General features: G+C 39.4%; 1 protein-coding gene across 3 annotated transcripts in view; it reads left to right on the top strand.

The window, feature by feature from the left end:
- Positions 1 to 10,878, top strand: part of KDM3A (lysine demethylase 3A) — a 47,831-nt gene extending 36,953 nt beyond the window's left edge. For all 3 annotated transcript variants that reach the window (XM_045827975.1, XM_045827976.1, XM_045827974.1), the window contains exons 18-26: positions 200 to 436; positions 1,562 to 1,733; positions 3,952 to 4,039; positions 4,683 to 4,813; positions 7,450 to 7,569; positions 7,651 to 7,790; positions 9,025 to 9,201; positions 9,284 to 9,418; positions 10,174 to 10,878. In XM_045827975.1, the coding sequence (XP_045683931.1) occupies positions 200 to 436; positions 1,562 to 1,733; positions 3,952 to 4,039; positions 4,683 to 4,813; positions 7,450 to 7,569; positions 7,651 to 7,790; positions 9,025 to 9,201; positions 9,284 to 9,418; positions 10,174 to 10,254 (1,281 nt within the window). In that variant the 3' untranslated portion in view covers positions 10,255 to 10,878. The remainder of the gene's footprint in view (positions 1 to 199; positions 437 to 1,561; positions 1,734 to 3,951; positions 4,040 to 4,682; positions 4,814 to 7,449; positions 7,570 to 7,650; positions 7,791 to 9,024; positions 9,202 to 9,283; positions 9,419 to 10,173) is intronic.
- Positions 10,879 to 13,949: the final 3,071 nt, after the last annotated feature.

Genomic DNA, 13,949 nt, shown 5'->3' with positions numbered 1-13,949 from the left:
TGTTATTCTTTTTCCTCTACCCACTTCTGTGAGTTGTGCTGTCAGGTTGGGGAAGGAAACTTAGCTCTTTGTCTCGGGGTCCTGGCTTGGACTGTTCTCATTCAGAGTATGTAATGTATACTTGTCCCACCGTTAGAGGAATGGGTTTTTGGTGGTAGGGAACAACATATTTAAGACTTGTATTTTTTCTCAAATTCAGACAGAAAATGGACTCAAGAATACACCAAAAATTCTTGATGACATCTTTGCCTCTTTGGTGCAAAATAAGACTTCCTCTGATTTATCTAAAAGGCCTCAAGGACTGACGATCAAGCCCAGCATTCTGGGCTTTGACACCCCTCACTACTGGTTATGTGACAATCGCTTGCTGTGCCTGCAAGATCCCAACAACAAGAGCAACTGGAACGTGTTTAGGGAGTGCTGGAAACAAGGGCAGGTAGGAGGGTCCTCTGCTCCCTCAGTCCAGGTCAGATCCCCCTTCTCAGTACCTTTGTCAGACCTGACATCCCCTCCTCACATCCCCCCTCCAAGTATAAGCTGTATATTCTTTATCTCCTATTACTGTATTTTATAATTTAGGGTGAATATAATTAAAGCAGAGTGTGGCTGTGAGGTTTTGATTGCTTCTGACTAGTAATTGGGTTTTGATGGGAACATTCTGGCCTCAGTTATTCTTGTGTGCTAAACTTTAACAGGAGGAGTGGGAGTATGAGTAGGAGGCTGATGGGACTGGGGGATTTAGGCAAAATATGGTAATCACATGTCCCTTTTCCATGGATTAAAGTCTCATGCTGATGGCAGTTTTAGGTGGGCCAGAGCCAAGCGGTTCATCTTATAATTGATGTATAGTTCCCCAAGGGGTCTGCTTTATAGGGCACCATTGTTCCATCTTAAGTTTTGGTTGATAGTTTAGGTTTTGGTTTGTTTGCTAAACTTTGGCTTCTCTTTTTAGGCTAAATGGAGTCCTCACTATAGGAATACTTTGCTTTTGGACAAGGCTAGGACTTGGGGAATTGCCATATAGAAAAATGAAAATATTTAACCCCCCCAAAATTTTTAAAAACTTGTTTAGCCTTGTATACTAATAAGATTTTGCTTATTATGATAATGACAGCACCAGCATGGAAAACATAATGTTTTTAAAATTGCATGCATGACTCATCCTAGATAAACAAAGGATATGGCAACCTCAGGTCCATACTCCCACCAACAAGAGGGTGGAGGACATGGCAGCGCCATGCTCCAATGAGACTCTCCTGCTGACTTTGTCTCACACATCTTCTGCCTGGCCCTGAGCCCTGGCACTGGTGTTCTGTGAATAATGGGACCTGAATCAGAAGGTGTGATCCTTGCTCCTAGAAGCTTACTAATGTGGTCTGAGAGTAAGGGGTGTGTGCAGCAGATGAGTGGTGAAGACAGGAAGTGCTGTGGGAGCTCAGAGTCTAGGCTGGCACGTGGGGATCTGCGACAAGGTGACCCACAGAGAAATAAACCAAGAGCTGCACGGGTACAGGGTCAGAACCGAGGGAGTTTAAACTAACTTCTTCATTTTCTTCTTTAGCCAGTGATGGTGTCAGGAGTGCATCACAACTTGAACACCGAACTTTGGAAACCTGAATCCTTCAGGAAAGAGTTTGGAGGTCAGGAAGTTGACCTAGTTAATTGTAGGACCAATGAAATCATCACGGGAGCCACAGTAGGAGACTTCTGGGATGGATTCGAAGATGTTCCAAGTATGTATTAAAGACCTTCTAGGGGTGTTGAGGATGTGAAAGGAGGGGCATAGGAATAGCAGGAATCTGAGACACTTTGGTAACAACAACAGCATTTTTTCAGGATTTCAGAGTTTAAAATTACTGTCTTCCCCTTTCTTTTTTACAAAGTTTATGTTTTCTATCTGAGACAAATTCATCTTGTAGTTTCCTATAAAGGTGAGGCTTTGGGCATCTGCTCCTCTGCTCTTCAGGTGTGTCTGTGTCCACCCTGTGATAGGAACGCTGTGCTTCTACTTGTCCGAGCAGGAGGGGAACACACAGCTGGGGCTTATGACTCAGTGCTAGTGCTTTCATGTGTGTCTCACTTTTTTTTTTTTAATTGTTTAGCAAGGTAAATAGACCTGAAGGTGCCAGGGAATGTGAATTCATTTAATACAGAGTCTCCTGGTCACTGTCTGCTGACTCAGTAAATCAAGTATGCTCATTCATTACTCTCATTCTTTTTAGACACACTTTCACCTTTTAACCTGCTTCCTAATTCCCTGTTACCCACATTCATAGATCATGGCTCATACATCAAACACACTTTATAATAAAGTTATAGCTAAGTCTTATGTAAGATGTGATGGAGTTTTCCATAGATGCTAAGATGGAGTTTCAGGCATAAGATACTTACCTAGGGATCAACATCTGTGAAATAAAGAGAAGTGAGGAGCAGGACCGGACATGAAAAAGGAGTCAGCTGCAATGCAGACTCCACAAAGCTCAGCCAGTGTGGCAGGGAGTTCTGGAGCAAGTACTGCCCCTCATTGTCTCAGATTGGGCTGAAGTGGGAGATGTCAGGACCTTTATCCCCCTGCCTCCCTCAGTTTCTAGAGACCAGTGCCCTGGGAAGGGCAGTGACTTGCTGAGGCAGTTCTTTTCAGTGAGGCAGACCCTAAAGCTGTGTTTGGGCAGGAAGTACTTTGAAGGGGATCTGATGATACACCTACCACAGTGTGCTATCCGGGTAGGCCTGGGTTCAAATCCTGACTGCTGATGTGTACTTGCTATTATATGAGCTTGGTGGTTTAATTTTTCTGGGGCTCAAACTTTCCAAAGTCAACCGCAGCTTGTCTTTTCCATACTTACGATCCACTGTGTGTACCCACAGTGTGCTGCCCACACTGAACTGCTGCTGGTGTTCTGAACATCCACTGTACCCTGTGATCTCCTGTCTTTATTGCCCTCTAGAGTGTGCAATGTTTAAACTGGGTTATGGGACAGTGCTTGGTTGACTGTAAAACATTATACAAATATTAGTCCTCAGGAGTACAAACTCGGAAGTCAAACCTGCATTGCAGTTCCAATTCTGCTGGATGACCTTGGGCATCTGTCAATTTCCTCATCTAAAATGAGAATATTAAATAATGCTTAATCTTACTGGGATATTGGGTTTAATTAGAAGGACTAAATTACTAAAACACTTAGCAGAGACTGGAGCACAGCAATAAATGAAATAATGGTTGCCATTGCTGTTAATCATAATTATTAGTATGTCTTTTCCAATTAGATATAGTTCTTAGTTCTTTGGCATTACCCACAATAGGTGTTAGTTCTGACTGTTACAAGAAAATAGTTCTGATTAAGCCATGTGTGTCATCAGAAGCTGGGGGCAGAGAGTGGGCGCCATTGGTCCTAGTTCTCCGTGGACTGAACATCAGTTAGTTTTAGTCTGAATAAAACAAGTCATTTGTATTTCATGCTAGCCTCAGAAAACTGTTCCCATCCTCCACTGTGGCCTTTGATTGTTACAGTACATTGCTGTTTATTAGTTGAGGAGCTGCTCACTTCTTCCAGAACTCCGTATACAGGAGGAGACTGGATCTGAGTGAGGGGGACATCTGTCAAAACACCACTGTATATAATGGGCAGAAGGGAGTGGCTGAAATCTCAAAGAATGAGTAGCTGTTTAATAAGCATCTAGAAGAGACAGGGCCCTGATACAAATGAGTTACTGATTTTTTATTTATTTATTTTTTTTGTACAAATGGATTTCTTGGCACTGTAGAAATGGTTAGCGATTGATGGACGGGAATTTTAAAGAAAAATAACATTTATATATAAAATGTGTTAGACTAGGAAGATTTTGCAGAGATACATTTTATTTGTGTTAAGCATAAAATGCTAATTTGCCATTTCAGTCTGTTTCTGAGTTAAGAATAAGAATAATTCAGTTATTCTGATTATTTTTCAGACCGACTTAAAAATGAGAAAGAACCAATGGTGTTGAAACTTAAGGACTGGCCACCAGGAGAAGATTTTAGAGATATGATGCCTTCCAGGTATGATTTGGGTGTCAATGATTCAGTCCTTGACTTAGTAGGATAAATTCTTTTTTGAGATGGTGAGAAAATAGTTTTCAGGGAAATATCAAAGTTCTCATAGTTTTACTGGGGCTGATTTTTCATTTCTAGTCTATAAGCTTCAGAGATGTGTGTTTTTAAGTGAGATGAAGTTACTGTTACTGACTGTAGATCTGGCTGACTAATGAAAGTTCTACACGTTTTCTCTGCCAGAGAAAAGGTGGCTCAGATGTGCAAGTGCCAGGGTTCAGTGTGATACAGTCACGTCTTGCATTAGACAAGATAACTGGATTGGATTCGTTTTCCTGATTTGAGCTTGAACCTTGAAAAGGATCCTCAGAACTAAGGCATAAATAAATCCTTGCATGTCTGCAATTCATTGCTCAAATCTTTTGTCTGAAATATTCCAGATCATTTTGATGCATGTGTATGGTATAGGAAAGAAGAAGACTTATTCATAACTCTTTTAATTCTGATTTTAAATATTGTTAATGTTTAGCGGTCTCTATCTTCATGAGCACAGATGTTTTGTTTATTCTTTTTGTGTAGACAGAACAAGAAAATCACACAATAATGAATTAGGAAGGCAGGCTTATCTTTCAAATTCTTTGTTCTGTACCAGGTTTGATGATCTCATGGCCAATATTCCGCTGCCTGAGTATACACGGAGAGATGGCAAACTGAATCTGGCCTCTAGGCTGCCAAACTACTTTGTTAGGCCAGATCTGGGTCCCAAGATGTATAATGCTTACGGTAAGGAAGAAATGACTAACTTGAAAAAATTATAATGGAAACAATGCAAATCAGATGTTTGGAAATTGATTTTGGGAGAGGGAGAGATGAAAAACATGTATAGCCCTGACACTTAACACAGCAGTAGGCTTCCTTTTGCGTGTTTTCTTTCATTCCTTGGATGTGTGTGTGTGTCCGTCCGTCCTCTTCATAGTTGTAGGTGTCAGGCGTATGCAACTGTTTACCTTTCTCTTTTCTGCACCTAATACTACATTGTAAAATCTTTACATGTTGCTTAACAGTCCTTTTCAATTTTTAAAAAAAATATTAAGGTAACATTGTTTAAAAACATAAATTTCAGGTATACAACTTTATTTTTTATTCTATTTCAGTTGACATTACATATATTAGTTTTGGGTTTACAGCATGCTTGAGACATTTATATGATTTATAAGTTATCCTACTTGAGGTAAATTTAAGAGGAGAAACAAGAGTCTCTCACTGCTCCATGATTCTGACTTCACTCTTATCATATTAGCCCTTAATAGTCCTTAGTAAGATAAATTTTAGTAGTTGCATGGTACGTTATTGAATGAATATAATTGTATTAACCATTTCAATGTTGCTGGACATTTAGCTCATCCCGCAAGCATTCCAGTTCTTTTAACATCTACTCGAAAATGCAGTGTTCTGTGTTGGTGGGTAGTAAGTAAAGTTAGTACGTAAGGTACCCTTTGAATTAGGTTTTTATTGTTTGGACATGACTCAGCAAACTCAACAAGGAGGATCGCTCAGGATCAAGATTGGTTTCTACAGTTACCAGCTTGTTCTGTGATTGTTGTGACCTTGACCAGTTTTTTAGGGTCTTTATCCAGGTCTTTATTAGATTTGGCCATTTTGAAAGGGTTATTTACCACTTTATTGTTGAATGAAGTTTCAGTTTGAATTATTCAGTGAATTTGATTTCATGTTTTATACTATTTGTCCTCCATTTTTTAAGTCACTTTTTTTATTCCTTCCTCCCATAATTACTCCCAACTGCAATCTCTCAGACTTGAGGGTGGGATGACAGTTCTCCTGAAGAAAGGACCGAGTCTTTGGCATCTTTGCCATGTTCTTCGTAGAGTTTTGGGGAGGGGGGTGAGAGCAAGAGCTTAAACCTCAGTATGACCATTTTGGTACATGGTGGGGTCAGCCCAGGGCAGCACCAGGAGCAGGGCTGGGGAAACTCCCCCAGGCTAGATGCCCGCCATAGTCCTGCCAGTGTAGGGTGAGAAATGTCTGTGGGAGAGAGGACATGGCAGGCAGAGTCCCCTTGCTTATTTATTCCATTTGCTTCTCAGGTCTCAGAGAGCCCTGAATATATCTGTGGGTCTGTAGCATTATCCCTCACTGAGTTTGTTTCCCTCAAGCTCTTCAAAGTAGCTGCATGGTTAGGAACTCAAGACATGCTCTGTTCACAGTAGGGTTTATAGTGAATTTATGTAAATGAAAGCATTTTTCTGCTAAAATAAGTGGTATAATGTTGTGTTACGTTGTTATCCATGTTTTAATAAAATGGACCTTTATAGGCTAGAAGTGATCATCTGAGAAGTTTTCAAAATAAATTCTGTGCTTGTTTTGAGTAGCTTAGCAGCAAATCTTTTCCCTGTAGATACCAATAGTTAGATGGCAGTGTTATTCTGCAAAGCTTTTTCTATGACAAACTTATTTCCATCTAGAGTAAGTACCATATTTTGCCATGTATAATGTGCACCTTTTTGTCCAAATATTTGAGGGGAAAATAAGGTTGTGCATTTTACCTGAATAAAGATCACATTATCCCTTCTATAATGCAAAAACGTGAATGCATTATATGTGGAAAAATATGATGGGTACGGATTGAAAATAATAAAAATGTGTTCATTTTCAAGCACCTCAACCTTATCATAAACATTAAAGAGCGATCATTTTTCAGATTGGTGTCTGAGCCCTTGGACTGTGAGCACAGTTGGGGACCTCAGGCTCCAGCTCACCCCTTTTCTTTTACAGTTGGGAGAACCTGGGAATGTGTTGAGCAGTGTGCCCTCTTATACAGAGCGTACGGCTATTTGAGGTCTTGGCTTTGGGTGTGTGTGAGGGGGTTTCTCTTAGGCTGTCCATCCTGAGTGCACCGTGGGGTTCGTGTGTTGCCCCAGAGCCTTTCTAGACTGCAGCAACCAAAGCTTGAGCTCACCTGGGTGAGCAGATGTACTTCTGCCAAACCCCAGCTTCAGTAGTCCACTTTACCATTCCTGAGTCTTGCTTTCTCATTGTGGCTTCTGGGTATTTCTTCTTTTCTTACTAGCACATTGATTCATTTAAAAAATTTTTTTTAATAATTTGATCCGGGATCTTTAGTTGTTCTCAGCCAGAGGGTCTGTCTATCCCATTTTGCCTATCAAAGAAACCAGAGTACTTTTATTAGGAGTTGGTTCATTATTTTTATAATTAAATATTTAAGAAATTATTTTCACAGTTAAAAGGTTAAAATAATTTAATATTAAATATTGGGATTTTTTTTTACATGATTAGAGAAGCAGCTTTTAAATTTTGTGACCAAGTGTCCCCCAGGGAGTAGGAAAGACTGTGGCAGCCTTTGTTATTTTTAGTAAATTTAAGGCATTTTCCATTTGCAGGATTAATCACTCCAGAAGATCGGAAATATGGGACAACAAATCTTCATTTAGATGTGTCCGATGCAGCCAATGTCATGGTCTATGTGGGAATTCCCAAAGGACAGTGTGACCAAGAAGAAGGTAGGGTGTGCACAGCACGAAAGTGGGGCTTACTCTCTGAGCTGGAGGCTGTGACCTGATATTTGCTTTCTCTTGCTCCAGAAGTCCTTAAAACTATTCAAGATGGAGACTCTGATGAACTCACAATAAAGCGATTTATTGAAGGAAAAGAGAAACCAGGGGCCCTCTGGCATATATATGCTGCTAAGGACACGGAGAAAATACGAGAATTCCTTAAAAAGGTGTGCTCCTTACTCTGTGGCATGTGAAGAGAGGCATGGAGAATAGCAATATCATAAATAATTGCATGCCAGGAACTGACTGGGTTACTGGGGAATTACCACAACATCAAACACTAAATTTGTTCATGTCAGATTGGATAGACTGAAGCTGGTTGTTAAGGACCAAAAATTTCTAATTGATTGGCTCACAATTCTGAAAAGAGGAGCCCTTGTCTTTTTCCTTACATCTGTGTTTTATGTTACAGTGTATTTGGAGATTTTTTTTATGCTCTGTTGTTAGTTCCTCTGATCATCTCTGAGCATGTATTTGTTTTTATTGCCTTGAAAATGTAAGCACTTCACAAGTTCTGTCATCCCTGAGCCCTGTGGTTACGACGTTCTGAGTGAGTTACAGAAGACCCTGTTGGTTTTGTCTACCTTTCACCTAGTAGCAGGTTAGGGAGGCCTCTGGCCCTACTTGTGGCTCTTAACTTGTGAAGAGTCAAAGAGATGCAGGGGTTTTGAAGATTCTGAGAGTCGCTTGTAGTTAGCAGGTTATTCACAAAGGTCCATATGTGGAAGTTCTTGTTAACTGGGAAGATAGGTGTATTCAGTCTTTGACCTGTTCGCCAATGAGGCTGCTGGTTGCAGCTCAGATATCTGGAGTTGATACTCTTCAGTTGTTCATGAGCAATGGATATGAACATTCCTAGACCTTAACCAGCATTTTATTTTAATCAATGTGTTTCTGGCTAAGGAGCATTTGACTCTTCAAGAAAACCTGCTGGTCACCATACTGTTTCCTTGATATTATCACCCTGAGTCTGCTGTCTAATCCTGGGTGTAGAATAAACAAGTTTAATATACAGCTATCTTTGTGACTATTTCATAACTCAGATTAAGTGAATGCAGGTTTTTATTAACTACAAAATCAGCAAGTCTACTTCTAAGGAGCTTTAACCAACATATATTCAACAGTCTAGACCAAAATATTGTCCAGATACATATTTACAAAAATATACAGACCACCAGTCTCGGTTTGTAGGAAATGACAGAAAGGAAGCCACATTTTCTGTCAGTCTTTCCTCAGTTCATTCAGTTAATGTCTTTGAGTACTAGTCTCTGCCAACAAGGCCTCTGTGTTAAAGAAGGCCTCACAGTTCCTGGCTGCCCACACTGTTCCGGGTAGGGGAGGGGTGCCCTCACCGGGCCTTTGCATGTTGCTCAGTTTCATAGTACTTTGAATATATTTTAGGTATCAGAAGAGCAAGGTCAAGAAAACCCAGCAGACCATGATCCCATTCATGATCAGAGCTGGTATTTAGACCGATCCCTAAGAAAGCGTCTTCAACAAGAATATGGAGTTCAAGGCTGGGCTATTGTACAGTTTCTTGGGGATGTGGTGTTTATCCCAGCAGGAGCTCCACATCAGGCAAGAACCATTACTTTGTTTCTTATTCTTGTTTTACTATGAACTTTAGTGTGTGTGACTGATGTGGCTTGGTGTTTTTCAGGTTCATAATCTATATAGCTGTATCAAAGTGGCTGAAGATTTTGTTTCTCCAGAGCATGTTAAACACTGCTTCTGGCTTACTCAGGAATTCCGTTATCTGTCACAGACCCATACCAATCATGAAGATAAATTACAGGTAAAAACAGCACTCGTTCCTGGCATTTGCTGACTCTGGCTTCATGGCCCATTAGTTACCTTATAAAGAGAGTCAGTGAACTCACACTTGGTACAGTGAGTTGATGAACGGCTTTATATCTAATTTCACTATGTACTTGGGCGAAGGAGGAACAAACAGGAAATGTCACTTGGTTTGGTATTGGTGAGACTTTGTAAGAGGCTGCATCCAAAGAGAAAGTCTTTAGTATTGAAAATGGATAGATCTGACTTCTGATCCTAGCTCAGCTGCCAGAACCCTGTTCTGCCGGGTTTTGAACATGAACCTTTAGTGCTTCAGTGTCATCAACCTCAGGTGCAGCAGAACAGACACTCTGGGACCTGAAGGGGGTCTGAGAAGGTGGGGTTTTTAGAGCCTTTTAATAGTCTACTATGTAACATAGAATTTCATGTTTGGAAAACTAGGGAAATATATAAACTCTGAAAAATAAAACTGTACCTTTGGACTTGGTTCTCCCTGCACTTGTTAGGGGTGGGGCCATGTGGCACCAAAGCCTATGGAAGGGGTCTTTGAAGTTCTTCCAAGGAGGCATGGTTCTAAAATGTATATGGAATATTGGCCTAAAACTGCCCAGGGACCTTTCAAGTACTGACATTTCCTATTGAATATTCAGTGTTAAATTCTGAGAGAATGGTATTTAAATTGGTAGTGGGAAAGTTTGTGTTTAGTAACAGATTTGAGATTTAAACTGACCATATTCTCTTTTACTTCTTTAGGTGAAGAACGTTATCTACCATGCAGTCAAAGATGCAGTTGCTATGCTGAAAGCCAGCGAATCTAGTTTTGTCAAACCATGAGGGTCCAGAGACACCTTAGCCTCTGTACATTGGAAATGAATACTGGCAGCTGTTCAAACTCTTCAGGCGGGATTCCTGTGGACTTTGAGATTCATGTTACCTCATCTTTTTTAAAGTGTACCTGGTGAGGGTACTCTGTCTAATGTATTTCTAGTGTTTACAGACACTAAATGTGTATATTTAGTAACTATTTACAGAACATGCATCCTTAAACTGTGACTTCTCACCTAGTGCAGAACTTCTGCCAAGCTGTAAAAATAAAACCTCTTCTCAGCTCTGGAACAATACTGCAGTTATTCTCTAGCTGTTTGGTTTGACAGCTTAGTCAAAATGAGTTGTAACTACTAGGAATAACTGCGCAGTTTATTTGGGTTGTATTTTGTTCTGTGTCTGTCTGAGTGTCCCCTCCCCCACCCTTAGTGTTTAGAAGAGCAACGGAGAGAAATGACAGCTAATGATGCCATTCTTACCATTTGGCATTTGGACGGGCATTATTATATAGCAGAAATGAACTACTGTACAATTCTTGGGGTTAACCATCTTTAGTTAAATGAAATTTTAATTTAAATGAAGCTTTGCTAATTTTAAGTGTTAAGCATTTTGCATTAAAGTATTCATATAATAGTTTGACTCACTTTATTGGCATTACTCACTGGTTGTAAATTCTTCGCACCTTTCATCAGATGTTATAGGTATAAGAGATTGCCCCAGGAACTCATCTTAAATGCAAAGAAATTAGATGCTGCAGCAATTTCCTAGTGATTATTACAATGCTAACATGGAAATCAATTTCTCCCCAGCCAGACGGAAACTCTGTTCACAGTTTTGCAAAGAAACACCACCAGCAAACTAAATTTAGAAGTGGGAATTAACCTTCAAGTCAGGCCTCAAAAGAGTCATAATTCCAAGGACTATTCATAATCAAATATTTTGTAACAACAAATACAAAAACAGAAAACCACCATGAGCAAGAGTCAAGAGAAGCTTTTTGTCATATTAAACTTGCAAAGTTTGCAGATTCTGGAATGACCCAGTATTTACTTTATATTCTGAAATGTTACTATGTTTAAAGAAATGAGTGATTAGGAAGTATGATGAAAGAATGAGATTGCTAGAAATGATCAGATTTGGAAAGGCATGATGGTGTAAATTAGAAAACAGCAGTGCCAATTAGAATAAAAGAGCTGAAAAATATTCTTGTACAAACTAGAAGACTGGTAAAAATATGTCATACAGCATTGAAAAACAGGAAACTATAAAGAGATGCTTACTTACAAGCAATACACAGAAAAATGTAGATTTGGTAATCAGTGACAGAGCCAAGAAAATGTTGGGGGTGATGTTCAGGGACCAAAAATTTTGCAGTACTGGTGACACATTCAGATTAAAGAAGCCCAATCAAGATGGATGGATGGGTGGATGAATGAGTGAATGAATAAAACAGTAAATTTTAAAATCCACACCTGTGTGGCATATAGTAATAAATTTAAAGAATACCCCACACAAATAGGTTCTTAAAAGCAGCCAGAGAGGGGAAAAACATGATGTTCAAAAAAGTGACAGATTAACTGTGGCGGGATAGTTCAGTTGGTTAGAGCATCGTCCTAATACACCAGGGTTGAGGGTTTGATCCCCAGTCAGGGCACACACAAGCATTAACCAATAATTGCATAAATAAGTGAAACAAATCAGTATTTCCCACTCTAGAATCAATACATTTTTTAAAAAAAATGTTAAGTGACAGATTAGCCCTGACTGGTGTGGCTCAGTTGGTTGCATGTCATCCCACAAAGTGAAAGGTTGCTGGTTTGATTCCCTGTTAGGACACATGACCATGTTGCAGGCATACGTACTGTGCCGGGTATGTATGAGAAACAACCGACTGATGTTTCTCTCCCTCCTTTCCCCTCCCTCTAAAAATGAATAAATGTTTTTTTAAAGTGACATTAATACTTGACTCTCATCAGCAACAATGGAAATCAGAAGAAAGTAGATGTTATTCTTAATTTTCAGGTATGTTCAGAATATATCTGAAAGCAAAAGTCTGAACACTGCACAATTCTATTCCCTGTTCTTCACAGACATTTCTAAACTAAAAGCAAACAACCCAGTTTATTTTCAGGCCCTTGCTGAAGGAACCTATAAGGATATGATTAGGGAAGAAAATTAAGCCACATCATGCAAGGAAAAAAATGGTGTACAAAGGAAATTTTAAACCCTTAGATAAAATTAAAAGTGGTATGAAACAGTATTATTAGAAGTCTAGGTAAAGCTGTTCAAAAAGTTAAACACATGACCCAGCAATTTTACTCCTGGATATATACCCAAAATAATTGAAAGCAAGAATTCAAACAGATAATTGTGCACCCATGTTCCTAGCAGCATTATTCACAATGCAATGGACAAAAGATGGAAACTACTCAAGTGTCCATCAGCAGATGAGTGGAAAAAGCAAAATGGCATGTACAGACAACAGAATATTTTTCAATCAAAAAGGAAGGATATTCTGACAATAAAACATGAATGAATCTTGAAAACATGCTAAGTGAAATATTCCAGATACAAAAGGACAAATATTGTGTGATTCCACTAATATGAATGATAATTATATTCCTAGAATAGTCAAATTTCATAGAGATGGAAAATAGAATGATGGTTACTGGGGCTGGGAGGAAGGAGGACGGGAATCATTGAGTTGGCCAAAAAAGTTCAGTTTCTATCTGGTGGCTCTAGTAGTGCTTAGTTGTCTTTAACTTCATTCAAAACAGTTTTGTTGGATTGTATTGTGACAGCTGTCAAGTCAGCATGCATTTTTAAAAATACTGGTGAATTTTTGTGCAGCCATTTTAATATTGAAGACGAAAATGCACATTTTTGGCTTATGTTTTATTATTTCAAGAAAGGTAAAAACAAAACAGATTTGTGCAGTGTATGGAGAAGGCACTGTGACTGACTGAGCGTGTAAAAAGTGGTTTGCAAAGTTTCTTGGTACTATTGCTGTTTTGGCCAAATAATTCTTTGCTGTGGAGCTGTCTTATGCACTGGAAGATATTTAGCAGCATCCCTGGCCTCTAGCCACTAGAAGTCAATAACGGGAGATAGCTGACATACTCAAAATCTCCAAATCAATAACGTTATTGGTGAAAATGAAAAATTTAACTTACTTTATGGAAAAAATAAGACTTCTGGCCTACCCAATAATATGCCACTGGATTTAGTTTTCTGGTATTTTGTTGAGGATTTTTGCAGCTATACCCATAATGGATATTGTAATCTAATTTTCTTTTTTGTTTTTTAAGATTTTATTTATTTTTAGAGAGGGAAGGGAGGGAGAAAGAGAGAGAGAAATATCAATGTCCGGTTGCTGGGGGCCGCAGCCTGTAACCCAGGCATGTGGCCTGACTGGGAATAGAAGCTGCGATGCTTTGGTTTGCAGCCCAAGCTCAATCCACTGAGCTACGCCAGCCAGGGCTAATCTGATTTTCTTATAGTATGTTTGGCTTTGGTATTGAGATATTGTTGGTCTTAACAGAATGAGGTAGGTAATGTTCCCTCATATTCAGGTTTTTGGGGGAGATTGAGAAAGATTGGTGCTAATTCTTTTAACATTTGGTGGAATTCACCAGGGAAGCCATCTGGTCCTGAGATTTTCTTTGTTGGAGTACTTTGTTCTGTTTTGTTTCTCCTGATTTTCT

Source organism: Phyllostomus hastatus, unplaced genomic scaffold (genome assembly GCF_019186645.2).
Source record: "Phyllostomus hastatus isolate PE091 unplaced genomic scaffold, TTU_PhHast_1.1 phas_scaffold_78, whole genome shotgun sequence".
Taxonomy (NCBI): Eukaryota; Metazoa; Chordata; class Mammalia; order Chiroptera; family Phyllostomidae; genus Phyllostomus; species Phyllostomus hastatus.
Note: the sequence above shows the minus strand (reverse complement) of the source record. Positions and strands in the feature narration are given on the sequence as shown.